The following is a 20,210-nucleotide window of genomic DNA, read 5'->3' as shown; positions in this document are numbered from 1 at the left end:
TTCTTCTCTTAATATGATGGTATTTTCAGTACTATGCTGACTAATCATGATGATAATGGGCATACTTGCGTCACCTCAAATCTTATTGGGAAGGCTTCTAGCTTAACTTCATTATAGATAATGCTTTCACATAGTTTTAGATAAATACTACTTACATTAAGAAAGGTTTTTTTGGGGGGTGGGGGTGGGCCAGAACCAAGATGGCAGGGAGTAAGAAGGTCTCTATCTGAGCTTCTCCTGGTGTCCCTCAGATCAACACCAGATCAAGCCTCTGAACTGGTTTTGGAGTGACAGAACTCAAAAATTGTTTGGAGGTAACAAATTTCCAGCAGGAAATATTTTGTAAGAACTTCAGAAAAAGTTTGTTTCATTTGGGCACAGGGGGAGGTGGGCAAGCTCAGGTGCAGCACAGGGACCCAGGGTGGTATGACATCTGCATGCATTGGAATCTATTGGGAGGTTCTCAGGCAAAATACAGTAGTATTAGCCACTCTGTCCTGGTTACAAGCTGGTGCATTGGCAAATTAGCAATGAGATATCCAGTGCAAATACAAAAGGCAATGAGCCTCTGAATTCCAGAATAATGCTGGAACCCAGCACAGGTAGAAAGTCAGTATCACTAACCCAGAGCAGTTACTGTTGCTTGTTCAGGAAGTTTGGGACAATCTCCCCTTTGCCCTAAGAGCAGACATCAACCTTTAAAAATGAGCAAAAGGCAAAAAGAACTCTGATCATAGGTAGCTTTTATGAATAAAGAGAAGAAAAATTTCACACCCTAAAGATCTTAAAGGCAAATCATTTCCAGATGAAGTCCCATCTCACAAAGCTCTTTTGGAAGAATTCAAAAAAGTCTTAAAAAAAAGTTAAAAGAAAAATGAGGAAAGGAAATCAGAACTTTTCAAGAGAGTTTGGAAAAGAAACATGGAAATTATCTGAAAAAAACTCTTTAAAATAGATTTAGTGAAATGGAAAAAAATCATATAACTCCTTACAAAATAGATTTGATGAAATGGATAAAACAACTAGAAAAACAGAATTTGTGAAATGGGAAAAAAATTAAATGAACAAAACACCTCACTTAAAAGTTCAATTGGCCAAATGCAAAAAGAGATAAAAAAAGCTAATTGAAGAAAATAATTCACTAAAAATTAGAATTGAACAAGTGGAAGTGAATGACTCAATGAGACTTCAAGAATCAAACAAAACTAAAAAATGAAAAAAATAGAAGAAAATGTAAAAGACTTCATTGGAAAAACAGACCTGACCTGGAAAATAGATCTAGGAAAGATAATTTAAGAATTACTGGACTTCCTGAAAACTATGATGAAAAAAGTCTAGACAACATCTTTCAGGAAATCATCTAGGAAAACTCTGCTGATGTCCTAAAACTAAAGTTTAAAATAGGCATTGAAAAAATTTACTAATCACTACCTGAAAAAGATTCCCAAAATGAAAACTCCAAAGAACCATTATAGTTAAATTTCAGAATTATCAGATGGGAAAAAATATTTCAAGCAGCCAGAAAGAAACAATTCAAATATCAAGGAAGCACAATCAGAATTATCTAGGACCTAGCAGCTTCCACTTAAAAGGATCGAAGGACCTAGAATCTGATATTCCAAGAGGCAAAGAAACTTGAATTGCAGTCAAGAATCAACTACCCAGCAAAATTAAGCATTATCTTTCAGGGGAAAAGATGGACACTCAATGAAACAGGTGAATTTCATTCATTTCTAATGAAAAGACCAGAGCTGAAAAGAAAATTTGATCTTTTCAATACAGAACTCAAGGAAAGCATAAAAATGCTAAAAGGAAAGAAAAAAATGTTTCTTTTAAAAGTTAAAAAAACCTTATATTCCTATATGTGAAAATAATATGTTTAACTCTTAAGATCTGTATCTCTGTTATGGGGTATACTTAGAGGGTACAGGTATAATCTTATTTTATTGTGATGATATAAAAAGAAACTAGAGGAGGAAAGGGGATTCTACTGGAAAAGGAGGAAAATTGAGTTAAAATGGGGTAAATTACATCTCATAGAGGGGAAAAAAGATCTATTACAATTGAGGGAAAGAAGGGGGGTGGGAATGAATTGTGTGAAACCTTACTCTCATCAGATTTGGCTCAAAGAGAGAATATCAGACATATTTAGTTTCATAGAGAAACTTGTCTCACCCTATAGGGAAGTAGGAGGAGAAAGGGGAAAGGGATAGGAGGAGACTAAAAGGAAGGGAGAACAGAAATAAAGGGGGGAAAGGTATAAGAAATGGGGAAAGGCTGTAAAAGAGGAAGGCTGTTTAAGGGAGAATACTATAATCAGAAGCAAAATACTGGGGTAGAGGGAAAAAAGGGGAAAGGAAAAAAAAAGTATGACTTTGGGGAAAACAAGATAGCAGAAAAATATAGACTTAATAATTTTAACTGAGATGAATTCTCCCATAAAAAGGAAGCAAATAGCAAACTGGATTAAAAGCCAGAATCCTACTTTTGTTGTTTTCAAGAAACACATTTAAAGCAGAGTGATACCTTCAGAGTAAAGATAAAAGGCTGGAGCAGGATCTATTATGCTTCAGGTGAAATAGAAAAAGTAGGGATAGAGATCCTGATCTCAGATCAACAAAAAGCAAAAATAGAGCTAATTAAAACAGAAAAAGAAGGAAACTACATCTTGCTAAAGGGGTATCATAGATAATGAAGTAATAACAATACTAAATATATGTGCATCAAATGGTATAACATCCAAATTCTTAGAAATGTTAAGAGAGCTGTAAGAAGAAATAGACAGCAAAACTATAATAGTGGGAGATCTCCACCTTGCTCTCTCAGAACTAGATAAATCTAATCACAAAATAAATAAGAAAGAAGTTAAGGTAAATAGAATTCTACAAAGGTTAGTTATGATAAACTTTTGGAGAAAATTGAATGGAAACAGAAAGGAATATGTTTTTTTCTTGGCAGTATAGGGAATCTATACAAAAATTGATCATGTATTAGTGCATAAGATCTCAAAATCAAATGCAGAACATCAGAAATAGTAAATGAATTTACATGTGAATTCTACCAAACATTTAAAGAATGAGTAATTCCAATACTATTCAAACTATTTGAAAAAATAGGGAAAGGAGTCCTACCAAATACCTTATGATGCTGATACCTAAACCCAATAGGGTCAAAACAGAGGAAAAAAATTATAGACCAATTTCCCTAATGAATATTGATGCCAAAATCTTAAATAAAAATATTAACAAAGAGATTACCATAAGTTATCCTCAGGATAATACACCATGACTAAGTAGGATTTATACCAGGAATGCAGGGGCTAGTTCAATATTAGGAAAACTATTAGCATAATTGACTATATCAATGATCAAACTACCAAAAATCATATGATTATCTCAAAAGATGCCGAAGAAAGCATTTGATAAAATCCAACACTCATTCCTATTAAAAACACTAGAGAGTATAGGAATAAATGGAGTTTTCCTTAAAATAAACAGTAGCATCTATTTAAAACTGTCAGCAAGCATCATATGTAATGGGAATAAACTAGAACCATTCTCAATAAGATCACGGCAGGGGTAAAACAAGGTTGCCCACTATCACCATTACTATTCAATATTGTATTAGAAATGTTAGCTTTGGCAATAAGAGAAGAAAAAGAGATTACAGGAATGAGAGTAAGCAATGAGGAAACCAAATTATCACTCTTTACAGTATGACAGTATGCTACAGAACCCTAAAAAATCAACTAAAAAATTACTAGAAACAATTCACAGCTTTCGCAGGGTTGCAGGATACAAAATAAATCCACATAATCATCAGCATTTTTATGTTACTATAACAAAATCCAGCAGCAAGAGATACAAAGAAAATTCTATTTAAAAAATTAAAAAATTTAATTTAATTAAAAAAAATAAAATAATAAAAAATTAAAATAAAATGAAGATAATATAAATTATTTGGGAGTCTACCTGCCAAGAAAAAGTCAGGAACTATATACGAACACAATTACAAAACACTTTCCACACAAAGTCAGATCTACTCAACTGGACAAATATGAAGTGTTCATGGGAAAACCAAGCTAATATAATAAAAATGACAATACTATCTAAATCAATCTACTTATTCAGTGCCATGCCAATCAAACTCCCAAGAAATTATTTTACAGAGCTAGAAATTTACAGAGCACAGTTCATCTGGAAGAACAAAAGGTCAAGAATTTCAAAGGAATTAATGAAAAATGAAAATGAAGGTGGCTTATTTGTACTAGATCTAAAACTTTATTATAAAACAGCAGTCATCAAAATCATTTGATATACTGGCTAAGAAATAGAATTGTTGATCAGTGGAATAGGTTGTGTTCACAGGACAAAATAGTCAATGACTAATATAATCTAGTGTTTGGCAAACCTAAAGATCTAGCTTTTGGGATAAGAAATCGCTATTTGACAAAAATTACTGGGAAAATTGGAAATTAGTATGGCAGAAACTAGGCATTGGCTCAAATCCAGTCACAGTCAGTGGGGAAACTATGGTGTAAGGTATAAGACCCTTCATCCCAGAGGGAACCTGCTAACAATGTCTGGTTCAGCTCCCCATTTACCCTAAGGGCTCTCGGCCTTCCTGAGAAGTCAGGGGGGCAGTGACAACCTGTGTTGAGATTGAAGCAGAGTGATAGCAAGTGGAAGAGTGATACCTGGTGGCAAACTACATACAATAGCAAGTTGTTTATGTGGTCCCATGTGCACATTTGTTACATATTATACAAAGGGGAAAGTCCTTGAAATAAACAGACCTCATTTTTCCACCATCTTCAGGAGTGTCCCGCCTCATCAGTTCTCCACTAGGAAACTATATTTTAATCACTCTGGTGTGGGGCTCTAGAAAGCAACAATACATTTTGTCATCCCAACTTGGGAGTTCTAGAAAGCAGGACACAACAAAATGGGTTCATGACTTAGATATAAAGAGAGATATTAGAAGCAAATTAGAACAAAAGATAGTTTACCTTTCAGATCTGTAGAGAAGGAAGGGATTTTTGGCCAAAGAAAAACCTGGAGTACAGTATTGAATACAAAATAGATAATTTTGACTATAAAATTAAAAAGTTTTTGTACAAAAGAAACAAATGTAGGCAAGATTAGATGGAAAGCAATAAACTGGGGAAAATTTACATTCAAGTTTTCTGATCAAGGCCTCATTTCTAAACAATAAAGAGAAAGTGATTCAAATTTATAAGAATTCAAGCCATTTTCCAATTGGTAAATGGTCAAAGGATAAGAACAGACAATTTTCAGATGAAGAAATTCAAACCATTTCTAGTCATATGAAAAGGTGCTCTAAATCACTGTTGATTTTGTTAATGCAAATTAAGACAACTGAGGTGTACTACACATCTCTCAGATTGGCTAAGACAACAGGAAAAGATTGTGAATGTTGGAGGGGATATGGGAAAACTGAGAACACTTAATCATTGATGGTGGAGTTATGAACTGATTCAGCAATTCTGGAGAACTATTTGGAACTATGCCCAAAGGGCTATCAAACTGTGCATACCCTTTGATCCAGCAGTGGTTTTACTGGGCATTTTCCCCAAAGAGATCATAAAAAAGGGGAAAGGACTCACATGTGCAAAAATGTTTATAACAAATCCTTTTTATGGTGGCAAGAAACTGGAAACTGTGTAGATGTCCATAAGTTGGAGAATGGCTGAATAAGTTATGGTATGAAGAATGATGGATATTATTCTTCTCTATAAGCAATGATCAGCAGGATGATCTTAGAGAGGTCTGGAGAGACATCTTACTGGGAAAAATGGGCATTGACCCAAACCTAACATCCTATCCCAAGATAAGATTGAAATGGTGTAGATTGATTAATTTTTTCCTTTTTGATCTGATTTTTCTCATGTGACATGATATTTGTGGAGATATGTATAGAAGAATTGCACATGGTTAACATATATTACTTGCTATCTAGGGGGATGCGGGGAGGGAAGGAAAAGAGAAAAAGTGGAACACAAGGTTTTGCAAGAGTGAATATTGAAGATTATTCATGAATATATTTTGAAAATAAAAAGCTTTTTTTTTTAAAGAAAGGTTCCATTTATTTCTATGCTTCTGTTATTTTTATTTTTATTTTTTTAGGGGTGAGTATTGTATTTTGAGAGTTTTTTCTGCATCTATTAAGATAATAACATAATAATATGACTTGTATTGTATTTATTATTGTTATGGTCAATATACTGATAATTTTCCTAATATTGAATCAGACTTACATTCCTAATAAAAACCTCATTTGTTTATAACATATGATCATGGTGTGCTGTATTGCTGTTATCTTCTTGCTAGTATTTTATTTAAATTTTTTTTATCAATATTCATTAAGGAAATTGGTCTATAGTTTGTTTTCCCCTTTTTTGTTCTTCTTCTTTAGGTATCAGCACCATATTTGTGTAGTTAAATGAATTTGGAAGGACTCTTTTGTCTTTTTTTCCCTTAATAGTTTATACAATATTGGACTTGTTCTTTAATAGAATTAACTTGTGAATCCATCTGGTTCTGAGGATTTTTTTTAGGAACCTCATTTATAACTTGTTCAGTTTCTTCTACAATAGTTATTTAGGCATTTTATTCCTTCTTTTGTTAATCTGATTGATTTGTGTTTTTGTAAATATTTCACTTATATTATTTCATTTATTAGATTATAATTGGGCAAAATAACTCCTAATACTTGCTTTAATTTTCTCTTCATTGATAGTGAATTAACCCTTTCCATTTTTGATATGAATAATCTGTTTTTTTTCTTTTTTAATTAAATAAATAAATTATTTATCTTTTATTGTTTTGTCTTCACAAAATCAGCTCTATATAAACTATATAAACCATAAAAATAGTTTTATTTCTTAGTTCAATGGTTTTCTTACTTTGTTTTATTAATCTGTCCTTTGATTTTAGGATTTCTGGTTGGTGTATAATTAGTGTATAATTTTGTAATTTTGTTTAGTTGCAGGCTCAATTTACTGATTTACTCTTATATTGTTGGTATAAAGGTACAGTTTTTCCCTAAGTACTATTTTGACTGCATCCTACAAATTTTGATATGTAATCTCATTGTTGTCATTCACTTTAATGAAATTACTGGTTTTATGATTTGTTCTTTGACCAACCCCCTCATTGTTTAAGATTAGATTATTTAGTTTTAATTAAATTTTAATTTGTTTTTGTTTCTTCATGAGTCATTATTAGTTTATATCTGACCAATTCTAATTTTTAAGGAATTATGAGCTTTTATAGCTCTTTTACATTCAGCTAAGAATACTTTTTAAAAATTCCTTTTCATCAGTGAATTTTTATAACTCTTTTTCTATTTGACCAATCCTCCTTTATTAAGGAGTTTTGTCTTCAGTGGTTTTTTTGTGCTTCTTTACTATTTGGTTATTTCTATTTCTTAAAGTATTATTTTCTTCATATTTTCTTCACACTTTTCTGTGTATTTTACCAGACTGTTGACTCTTTTTTTCATAATTTTCTTGCATCACTCCCATTGCTTTTCCCAATTTTTCTTCTGCCTCTCTTAATTGATTTTTGAAATCTTTTTTGAGTACTTCTATGAATTCTTAGTGGGATATTTATAGCTTTAAGGCTTTGCTTAAAGCAGCATACTTGACTTTTTTCTTCTTAAAGTTTGTCTTGATCTTACTTATCATTGCTCTTTTTGGTCAGATTTCTTTTATTTGTCATTTGTCAATTTTTCTATTTCTGGACTTTTAAGTTGGTCTCTGCTCCTGGGATAAAAGTGGTACAGTCGCAAGCTTTTCTGGCTTCAGAGCTAGATCCCAGAGTTCTGTAAAGGGACATGTAAAGATCATTGCTCTTCTGGCCTGTATTTTTCCAGAAAGGAACCATTGTACTCTAGTATTTTTCCAGGAAGGAACCATGTTCCCTTGTAACCACAAATGCTAGTAGTTCTCTTTGTCCTAGAACTGTGACCAAGTCCCCTGCTTTCCCAAAGCTTGCATTAGTTAGTGATCTTTTCTGATTTAGAATTAAGATTAGCAACCCAATTTTCTTTTAAGTAACTACAAGTATTCTCCTATACCCTGGAACTGTGACCAGGGCCCTTACTCTCCTGATGCTGCAAGTGCTATCAGGTATCGTTTCTTTTGGCCCTGGAATTATGAGCAGACCCCTCTATTCTTACAGCAGAAAGAGCTAATGTTTCTTTCTCTCTTAGAATTGAGACTATGTTTGTGCTTCCCATATGAGCGATCACAAGTACTTTTCTCTACCCTGAAACTGTGGCTAATAGTCCCTGTTCCTCTGCAGTTATAGGTATTAGGGCTCTCCTTTGGCCTGGGTCTGCAACCTAGAACTGTATATTAACAATGCAACAGAGTCTTTAACTCAGTGCCAACAAAAGATTTCTTTCTGACTAGTTATTTGACTGACCCCCTTACCATCTGATCCCAAAGCTGTTATTGTTCCTGCTGTAGTTGTCTCCAAGGTCTGCTGCTAGCATTGGGGCCACCTGTTTTTCTCTTAAGGTCATCCATAATTCAAATTATTGATTCAAATCCATAAACCAAAATTAAAGTTGTTTGGAGGGGGAATTTGGGAAAGTTCAGGTAAGTTCCTGCTTTTGCTCCAAGATCTTGACTCTGCTTCCTCCTACTACCACTGCTGCTGCTATTACTACCCCTACTACTAACTAGTATAATTTATACAACTGCTTTGAAGTTTAAAATATTTATTATTCATTATTTGTTTGAGTTGTGCCACAATCTTAAGACAGTAGAGATTATAAATCCTATTTACAGATGAGGGAACTGAGGCTCAGAGAGAATTATAAATTGAGAACTTCTAGTTTAGATGAGGGAGTGAAGATAGGGTGGAATTTGAATGAGGATTTACCAAAATACAGAATTGGAAATGGTCTCAGAAGCCATTCAGTCTACATAGCAGAAAAAAAGAAAAAAAAATACTTCTACAATATGGAATTCTATATTCATGTCCAAACTTTACTAAAAGAGATCCAAAGAGGGAGAATTCACTTACTCCCTGAGGCAGCCTATTCCATTTTAGGGATAACCATAATTGCTTGAAAGATTTTTCAATATATTCAGCCTAAAATTGTCAATGCCTCCATATATTAAGGGTTACTATGCCTATCCATAACTCCTAATTCTATTTTCTGATGCCAAATGGAATAAATTTAATATCAAAAGAAAGATTTTTACTAGGCAGAGATGAAGGTGAGAATTCCCAGAAAAGGGAATAGCATTAAGAAAAGATACAGAGGAAAGGAATCATGGGGATATATTCAAGAAACAATTTACTCTGGGGGAATTAGTGGGACATTGTACATTATAAACTAAATGTAAAGTACATTGAAACCAAAACATGAAGAGCCTCAAAATTTCACATCATCTAGATTTAATTCAATAAGTGAACCTTAGAAAGTATCTGAGCAGAGGTAACATGACAAGAGATTAATGTTATAAAATAGTGCAAAAATTGGATAGGACCATGGGTGAAGGAAGAGGAGAAAGACTGGAAGGAATGAGACAAGTTAGGAAGCTATTGCCATAAGCCACATCAGGGACACTGAGGATGCAAATTAAGAAGGAAAAGTGGATACAGATTTCAGAAAGGATGATAATAAAAAAATTCTAAATGTAAAAGTTATATGAAAGCTATCAGTATAATTTTGGAAAAGTGAATTAACCACTCTGAGACTAATTTCTAAAGTCCCTTTTAATTCTTTAGATTTGATTTGTTAACAATTGGCAATGAAATAGTAAGTGGTATTTATGGGGTGAGTGATATAGAAAGGGGTAGGAGAGGAAACTTGATGGTTTTTAATATGAATCAGACATATATTTTTAAATATTTCAAGAGGACAAAATCTATTTTCCTCCTGTTTCTAAGCCCTCTATAACCTTTTGAGAAGACTTCTATTAACTGGAAAAATGACATTTCTGTTGCAATAATCAAATATGGAATTCAGTGATCCTTGTAAAGAGTTTTGGGACATACTTCACTAGGAACTTTCTGGTCTAAATTTTTTTTTCTTCTGACCTCAGAGAAGTACTGACAAAATCCATAGCTTGGAACTCTAGTAGTAAAGGATAATTTTATTAATAAAGAACATGTATTCTTATAACAATTTGTCAGAAACTTTTTTTTTTACCAGAGGTAGAAATAAGGAGGCAAGGGAATAGAATATGTAATAAGAGTCAAAAGGGATGGAATTATAGTATGAAAATTTAAAACTAAAAAATAAAACATTCAGCATTGAATCGTAAGAATTTTAAAATTAAAAAAAAATAATTGCCACTCTTCATTCTCATCATTATATCCACATGACTTCAAGCTCTTGAAGTCTGAAGAGCTTTATCTCTGACAGATTCTACCAATTTGGAAAGACCTTAAGTATAGTACCAATAACAGCTCGCATGTCTATCGATCCATGGACTAGCCCAGGTTGAATTTGAAAAAGTTCAGTATCAGGTTAACGACAAATCTATGTAAACTACCTACTTAAAATGGAGAGGTAATACAATGTCAAAGGAAGTGAAATAAGGTATGCTTCCTTAAAATTTTGTACTGTATCATGTAATAAAATACACATGTATGTACATGTAACAGGCTTTAGAGATGGTTTCCACTTATAACCCATTATGATTATTAAGTGCTTGCTCTAGTTAAACAATGACACCAATAATTGCCCTCTACCTGCTATTAACTTATTGTTTCTCTATAATGAGTTCTAAGAATAAAAAATGTTTGTATTTTGATAATTTCTTGAAAATAAACAGTAAATAATTTTCCTCAATAATTAACCCTGTCCCTGATCTAACTGTATAATTAAAGGTGAGAAACCTCTTTTTCCCATATATAAATAATCTCTTCCTCTCTCTTCCCTCTGATTTTATCTTTCCTCCTCCTCTCTCCCTTTAATTTTCCCTAATTTCTTAGGCTTAGACAAACATCATTGTTACTGGCTAAATAATTTATTAACATTGTAAAAAATAGTACAAAGCCATAATTTAAATGTTTCTAGAACGTATCTTTTATGAGAAAGATCATAGCCAGAGTCCCTTCTATTAGCTACCATTGATAATTCCTCCTTACTATAGATTCTGAATCTCTCAGAATGGAAGTCAAAGTACCTCAGGAATTCTTGGCTAACTTCTCTACAAAGTAAGAATTAAATATCTCTCAAAATATCTCTTCAAATTCTTTCTCTATGACAATTCATTCACCCAGTCTCAAGAAAAAAAAGTTTTTAGTCTTTTTCCACTCTGTGCCTCATGTGGTATTGCTCAATCTCATAATAATTAGTATTCCTCAATCTCATAATAATTAACTCTTTTCCATATTCATATTTAAACTATAATTGCCCAAGAGTAAATTCCCTACCAAAAGAACATTATACAGTCTCAGGGAATGGCTAATGAAGCTGGCATTTTATGTGTACTACAATTTTTCCTAAGGACCTATTCCTTTTTTACTGGTCCAGAGTGTTTAATTTTATTTTTATTTTTAACTTTTTCTTTAATTCTGAAGTGTGTGTCTTAAAAGAATGCTTGACTGAGTTAATAGAGAGGTAACTTTGGTTTCAGAAATATGTTGATTCAAACTCCTCCTGTGACATTTTCTGGAAAGGTAACTCTGGGCAAGTGACAATCTCAGGAAACTTTTAGTTTTTATCTAATGACAGACTCTAGATTGGTAAGACTGGAAAATTTCTTCCCAACACCTTTTTCTCCTTATTTTCCACTACCTCATTACCCAGTGAAATCATAGATTTTTCAAATATTCACATATGTCCTACATATTTTAGGAAAGTATTCTCAAGACAAAAATTAGAAGTATTTCATATTCAAGTTAAGAAAACCTATATTTGATCTCCATTTGTAGTGAATTGTTCAAATCTGAAAAGTAATTTGGAGTGTCCCTAAAACTGGTTTATAAAATGGAGATTTTTAATACATGCACTATCTTATTCCCAAGATTTCTGAAAAGAATTAATAGGAAAAAAGTACACAAATGTATCATAACAGTAAAGTCAAATTATATCATCAACTATAATTTTATTGTCATTGTCATTGTGCATGCTATACATCCTCTTGTGCCCCATAGTTGGTAGTGGGGAAAGAGATATGGTACAGTCAAAAGAGCATTGAATTTGAAATCAGAGGACTGGGCTTTCCCTGGATCAGTCAGTCCCTTATTCCCTTCTTACCTTTGGGATATTAGACAAATCACAACCTTTGTGGCTTTCACTTCATCCAAAATGAGGGTGCTACAGACTAGAAAATCTCTAATGTCATTTCAAGTACTAAATCCATGACCCTATAAACCAGCACAATACTGAGCACTGAGGAGGTGCATTCATTTATGAAATGAATAAATGAAGTGGTAAATGACAGTGTACATAAATTATTTCATTTTAAGTTGGTAAAGCAGAAAACTACTAGCATTCCTATAGAATTCAACTCTTTCCCACAAATGATAACATAATCAGGAAAATGTTAGCAGATTATATTTATTCCCTTGTGCTCAAACTTCCTCATTCCAACACAAACAAAACTCTCCATTGATTGATGGAGCTTCTGTGCATGGCAAGTACAAGACCCCTGTCATCATTCGGCTGTTGATTTGATGCATTTTGTCAACTGCTCTTATGAAATAGAATGTGTAGGCAGGATACATGAACTGCCATTAGTCAGTCTAAGTGCCATTATGACTTATCTGTCTATTTTATTTCTGGATTTCACTTGTTTCTTTTAGAAAATGTGCTGAGATGAAGAGACCTTGAAAATTTCTGAATTTTACTGTGCTCAGAGCTTCCTATGAAAGACAATATATATAATCCCCATCCATATAATTTATTCACAGAATTTTTCATTTCTTCCTTAACAGAATCATCTCCAAAATGACAAATAATCAAACTGAGTGTCGACACTGCATGAAATTACTTTATGGAAAGAAGTATACACTAAAGGACAATGATGCTTACTGCATCCCGTGTTATGATCAGCTCTTTTCTAACACCTGTGAAGCATGCAAGCAGACCATAGGGTGTGATTCAAAGGTAAGCTTTTACCTGCTCCAACTAGCATCTTATTCCTAGATGACAGAACTCACTAAACTGCCTAAGATGAATGTCCGAAACTAACATATTGAGCTGAATCTTTTGTGTTTTCTCTTTCCTTTCAAGATCAGAGTGAGTTTAACATCATCATTACTAAGATGTGAACCTTGAATACATAACATTCGGTCACAAATGTCAAAGAAACATCAAATTGTCCTGGATTCAAATACAAATTCTTTTATCCAGTATTTAAGTCCTTTTCAATCTTATTCATGCACTCTATGGTCCCACCAAACTGACCACCATTGTATTCCTGACAAGGTGTCATTCCATGTCCTTCACGCCTAGGATATATTTCTTCCTCATGGAATAACTAATTTTCCTTCAAACACCAGTACCTAATTGAAGCTTTTTCTAATTTTCCTAAATATAGATATTCTTATTTCCTAGATATTTCTTAGACATTCTCTCCCCAACTACCTTGTCTCTATTTTGAATGCATTTATATATATATGCAAATAAATATATCCATATTCAAATGTAGATAGTTAGAGGTCAGTGAGTGTGGAAAGGGCAGTGTGATGCAATGAATAGAAAGTTAGCCTAGAAGCCAAGAAAGCCTTGGTTTAGGTCCCATCTCTGACACATATTAAATAGATGAAACTGAGTAAGATGCAGTAATTTTCAGTACACTAAACAACTCTCAAAGATTAAGCTCCAGAGAAGCCGCTGACCCATGTTAAGGAGAGAATTTTCTTACCTGTAGTAAAGAACCAAAGGTCCTGTCCCCTAAATTTATATGTGCCCCTGAGGGCAGGGATGATTTAATTCTGTCTTTGTGTTCCTAGAACCTAGCACACACTTTGTTTTCTATTTTCGGTCCTTCACACTCTTAAAAGAACACTTTGTTTTCTATTTTCGGTCCTTCACACTCTTAAAAGAACCAAAATGACATCATGATATCAGGATCAGCTATATCTATGGCCTAGGAAGACTCTACCAGAGACAAGGCACAAATAGTCAATTATGACCATTTGGGAGGGTGATATCTTTAAATTTATACATAGCATATTTCTTTTGAGCTATCTCAATTCTGCTTTGCTATAAAGCACAACCCTCCTTTGCACAAGAGAAGTCCTATGCCAGTGTCTCCCATCTCCCATGATTTGATAGTAAAGTTCTTCAGAGAGACATTGAGAATGTCCTTGAATTATGGCTTCTTACGTCCTGTGAGTGCCTGCTTTGTAAGCATTCTCCATAAAACAGTCTTTAAGCAATTTAGCATATGAAGAATGTGCCTAAGTCCAATCAGAGTTGTCCCCTATGCTATTGAATGCGTGACAGTTCAGTTCAAGAAAGGATCCCAGTCTCAGTGTTCAGTTAACTTATTTTGCCAGGTGATCTTCAGGATCTTTCTAAGACAATTCAAATGGAAGTGGTTTAATTTTCTGGCATGGTGCTAGTAATTGTCCCATTTTCACAGGCAGACAACCATGAAGTCTGTACAATGGCTCTGTAGACCTTTAGTTTGCTAGGCAGCCTAATACCTCTTTCCTACAATTCTTTTGAAGTCTCTCAAATGTTGAACTAACTTTGGCAATGCATGTGTCAACATCATCAGCTACAATGTACATCACTGGAAAATGCGTTGCTATGGTAAGTGAACTTATCCATAGCATTCAAAAATTCCACTTTGCTTTAACCAGTGGTTTCACATATGGATTGTTTGACTGGTGGAAAAACTCTGTTTTCTTGGTTTTAAGTGATAGGCCAACATTAGTATAAGCAGTAGAGAATCAATCCCTACTTTGTTACATCTCAGCCTTGGAGACTGCATTAAGTGCATAGTCAACTGTGAACAAAAAGGTGAACAACAACTTTCCCTCCACTTTAGTCTTGGCTTTTGCAGCCTTTTCAAATTAAATAATTTAGTGTTATCGCAGTAGTCGAACTTAACTCCATTTTCATCTTCATTACAGTATCTGACAACATCACTGAAAATATTATGCTAAAAAAACATGGTTGAGCAAGCACATAACCCTGCTTCACTCCACAGATGACTGGAAAAGCACAGGAACATGGTTCATTATCCAAAACTTGTATAAGTATACCATCAATAACTAGCATATACAGTAATGATGAACAGATTTTCCAGGAAATCAAACTTTAGCATGGGGTGTTCAGAGAGTACTAGTACTTCTGGTGTGAAGGCTGACAAACTCTTCTCAGAGTTGCTCAACCACATTCTACCTCCAAGAAGCTGTAGCATAACATTGAGCCATATTCTAGTAAAACCATTTCAGTAGACAAGCTAAACCAGGTTGGGTATAACCAACAGAGTTCAAATCCAATTAGTAAGTTGGGGAATAAGGGGGTATCTACCTCAAGCAGGCAGAATAGGTGGATATAATAAACATGTTGTTCCAACAGGCAATGAAGGTGGTGGGAGCAGTTGCTGTGGAGCCTTGAGTGCTTGATCAATCACCAAAGATTCCAAGGTTACCTACCCCACTGCATTCAGAGCTATCACCAGTGGTCTTTTGACTGTCTCACCACTGGGCTCTGATGACTCTGGAAGACAGAGTGAAGCTGACAACCTTGAGTAATCCTACCTAATCCTACCTAACTTAAATCCAATTTATATTCAAGTCAAAATGAATCATCTATACCATTTTACCTAGCACAGCACTGACACACAATAGATACATGGTAACTTCCAATAATTGAATTAAAAATTTTAAAATGTATATTTAAACATACATAATAATTGATGTCATATTTCTTGCCTTCAAGAAACGATTGAGTACGGTTGAGATGGGAGGGAAAAAATCTGGAAATCAACATTTTAAAAAATATTAAAAATAAATAATAAAATACTAAAAAAAGAAACCTCTATATGATAGATGAGAGAAAGCATTTAGTAATAAAGTCAGGAAGAACTTGGGTTCAGATCCATGCAGATGTGCAGTCTTGGACAAGGCACATAATCTCTTCATATTCTCAGCAAATTCCTAAACTAGAATTTACAGATGAGTTTGTTGGTCCACGTTGATGACAGGAGTTTTCCAAAGCAGTGAAATCTCAAGTCTGGATCAAAACATATGAGATCCTACTATGGATATACAGATGCAAAACATGAATTAGGGTCTACAAAGGGCAATCTCTACCCTTGGGTAGTTTACAGTTTAATAGGGGAAATAATCATATAAATTAGTATGCAAGGTAGAGGTGATTGAGGCAAAGGCACCATTCAAAATCCCATTGGAAAATATAACAGGAAAGAAATGATTTTCATCTGAGAGGATCAGGTAAAGTTCCATAGAGGAGATGGCTACTGACTCAAGTGGGTTTTGCCTAAACTGAAAGATTTTAACAGAAATTGTAAGATTTAAACAGAGGGCAGGAATATGTTTCAGGAATGGAGAAAAAATAGACTGGATGAATAAGCAAGAGAGAAAGCCAGGATGAGATTAAAACAGAAAAAATAGTTTGATTGGAATTTAGAATAAAGGGAATTGACATAAGATTGAAGAGTAGGCTCAAAAGAGACTTTGGAAGGTCTTAATACCAGGTTAAGGATTCTGTACTTTATTCATTAGTTCAGGAATTCTTATATTCTTTTGTATAACTGTACCCCTTTGGAAGTACACACTCAGAATAATGTCAGTGTGGAAATCTCAGAATACTGCTTTTAAATGCAAAAAATAAAACCAATTGTATTCCAAATGAAATCAATTATATTGAAATATAGTTATATTAGAAAAAAACAAATTAACAGAATCTAGGTTAAGAACTGCTGAAGAAAAATAATGGGGAATAAATAAATGTAGATAAATAATGCTGTTTTATTGTATTGTTTTGATTTTAATTTAGGAATAAGGAGGTTAGATGATCTATTCATGAGGAAGATTCAAGAATTCAGTAAAGGAGTGTTTTACAGAATAATTTTAATTAATTCTCTCTGCACATATTTTGCTATTTAAAGTCTTCAAAAGAAAATTACCTTAAGGAAGAGGAAGATAATTGTGAAGAGATTACATCAAAGGAAATACCATTGATGAAATCACAGATTGGGACAGCTAGGTGGTGCAGTGAAGAGAGCACCAAGCCTGAAATCAGGAGGACCTGAGTTCAAACATAATCTCAGACACTTAACACTTCCTAGCTGTGTGACCCTGGGCAAGTTACTTAACCCCAAATTGCCTCAGGGAAAAGAAAAAAAAAAAAAGGAAAGATGAAATCACAGATCTTTTGGGAATATTGAAACATTACTTTATGTTTGAAGATAGCTGTGATTTTATTGATACATTCAATTCAGTTTAGCAAACATTAAGTGGCAAGGTGGTATGGTCCAGGCATAATATACTGTTTGGGGTCAAACCTATGTTCAGATTCTACTTCTGAAGTGAGTTTTATGACCTTGGTCAAATCACAGAACTTCTTTGTATCTCATTCAATCTAATATTTCTCTACTAAATCTACTAATCTTTACTAAATCTACTAAAAAAACAATCAATACACATATGTCCTCTATGGGGATGTTACTTCTGGTAACTAGAAAGAAATCTATATTTCAATATTTATATAGCTCCTAGGATTATAGATGTAAAGTTAAAAGGGATGTCGTATGTTCCTTTATTTTATAATTGTGGAAAATGAAACTTAGAGGGTTACTACCTTTCAAGTTAAAGTATCTGGGTTCAAATCCCATATGTGATGGGTCCTACCTATATGATCTTAAATAATTTATTTTACTTTGGTGAGCTTCAGGTTTCACATCTTTAAAATGAAGTATTGGACTAGATGATTTCTGAAATAACCCTTTCAACTTTTAAATGGGTGAATATAACCCTAATTAGCTGCCCTAAGATTATTTAGGCAGTGAAATTTTGGTGTTTAATATCTTTTAAAAATAATCCTTTTTTCTTTAAAATTCTCAGTTTTGCTATATATTGCTACAAAATCATTACTGATCATTCTTTTGTTTGCTTCTCTGTTATTTGATCTTCTTCTACTTGTTCTGATAATTTGATTTTCTTCCCTCTTCCCTTTACATAGATTTACTAAAGGTTTAATAATTTTATTATTTCAAATAACCATTTTATCCGTTCTTAATCATTTTGTTTTAAATTTTAACTACTATTACTCTAGTTTTCAAGATTTCCCCTTTTGTGCTTGTTATAGATTTACTTATGTTTATTTTTCAAACTTTTACAATGATATATTCAGATCATGGATCATTTTAAAATATACATTAACAAAACAGAAAAAAGATTGATAAGTTGAATAGCAAAATATTTTTTCCATTAAGGAATGCCTACCTGAAAATGCAGAAATTTGCAATTCTGCCTCATCATTATCATCTATTTATATAGTGCGTTCTTTGACACACTCACTATTCTGCATAATATATACTCATTATTCATTTTATCAGTTTTCTGCTTAGGTCTATATCCTTTGCTTGTGCTCACTATTTTAATTTTTTTTTTATTAAATTATGACCTAATAGAATATGTAGCATTTCTTCATGTTTGCATTTGTTATTATAATGTATATTCTTTAAATTTCACATTCAAAAGCCAACTTGAATCTTTTAGCTTAGAATTCTTTACTTAGCTTGTTACATGTTCATATTTACTTACCTTTTGTCATATTTATCCATCTCTGAGAGAAATATTAAACTTCTACTACTATAATTGTGTTACTATTTTATTACTTTCTTTTAAAGCAAAATTAGCTTTTCTGTTAGATGTTTAGACATGTCATTTTTTGAATGTGTTTACTATTTAAATTAATTCATTGTCAATGGCTCTTTAAAGCATAATACAATTTCTTTGGTTTTTAATTATTTCTTGTCTATATCTTGCTTCAATTGTTATATGAAGCTCACAAAAAGAAAGTCCTTCTAGTAATGCAATTAGCCCCTGAACTTCAATTTATATAAACTTAGAGTTTCCTGGGACACAAAGAAATTGTGTCACACAGGGCCAAGATCATATAATCAAAATGTGTCAGAATGCTTGGGATGCCGGTTTAAAAGCATTTGGATTTTGTTTACCAGAAAATAGGGAGCCTTTGATGCATTTTTAGCAGGAGACTGACACAATCAAATTTGAATAGTTAATCTGGGAGCAGTTGTGAAGACTGGTTTCAAGAAGGAGAGAAACTAAGCTGGGTGACCAATTAGGAAACAAAATAGTCCTTTAGAGCAGAAATGAGGTCCTGGACATAGGGTAGTGTAACAAAGCATGGAAAGAAAAGGATAGATCCACGATTACTTTGTTATTAAAGTAGAATCAATTGTAATTGTCAATAAGTAAACTTGTAGGTCTGTGTAACAGAATATTTCTTACCAATCAACTAAGAAAAAAAGATACACTTTATACATTTTGGTAAATTTTCCTTTGCATTATTTAACTTTCTATTTTTCAGAGAAAATGAATGATCTGCTTTATTTTGGGTATCTATAAATAAATATGGAATAGTTTAATATAATATTGGCATAGAAATAACAAGGCATAGGAAGTAAAACATAGGGCCAAGAGTCAGGGAAAAAATGGGTTCAAATGATATTCATGACAATTGACTCATGTCTAAAAGTGAAATGTGCTAATTTGGAAGATAATGAGTTTGCTCAATTAGAAATCTTCAAAGAGTAACTATATGATAACTTGTGAATGGGAATTTCTTTCGTGTATAGGCTAGGCTAAGTGACTGGTAAGGTCCCTCCCAACTCTAAAGATTATGTGAGTCTGATCTCCCCAAAATTTACCTACTATAAATCATAGATGGGTTTTAATCCACATTACAGACACAATTCTCATACTGGGAATTCCTGACTTTGCTGAAATCATAGCTCCTTCATGTTTTCATTTGAATAGCAATGCACTATTTCCTTCATGGTTCTTAGACATTAAGGGCCAACTTTTAATCATGATTGCAACCATATTGTCGTAACTTAATTTACCTGTTGGCAGCAATTAATGGGCAGGGCACAATCCAGAGGAGGCACTAATACCACTATCACCCTTCTTTAGAACTTGCCCCAACTTTCTATGAAAAATATTTCTCAATGATGATAATAATAATTAATAATAATAAAACTAACA

At 33.2% G+C, this 20,210-nt stretch overlaps 1 protein-coding gene across 4 annotated transcripts in view; it reads left to right on the top strand.

Annotated features, from left to right (window-relative positions):
• FHL5 (four and a half LIM domains 5) overlaps positions 1-20,210 on the top strand; it is a 65,073-nt gene that overhangs the window by 27,979 nt on the left and 16,884 nt on the right. For all 4 annotated transcript variants that reach the window (XM_012549223.2, XM_031964501.1, XM_031964502.1 and 1 more), the window contains one exon: positions 12,930-13,101. In XM_012549223.2, coding sequence (XP_012404677.1) covers positions 12,943-13,101 — 159 coding nt within the window. In that variant the 5' untranslated portion in view covers positions 12,930-12,942. The remainder of the gene's footprint in view (positions 1-12,929; positions 13,102-20,210) is intronic.

This window comes from Sarcophilus harrisii, chromosome 4 (assembly GCF_902635505.1).
Source record: "Sarcophilus harrisii chromosome 4, mSarHar1.11, whole genome shotgun sequence".
Lineage (NCBI taxonomy): Eukaryota > Metazoa > Chordata > Mammalia > Dasyuromorphia > Dasyuridae > Sarcophilus > Sarcophilus harrisii.
The sequence above is the reverse complement of the archived record's forward strand: the minus strand, read 5'-3'. Positions and strand labels throughout refer to the sequence as shown.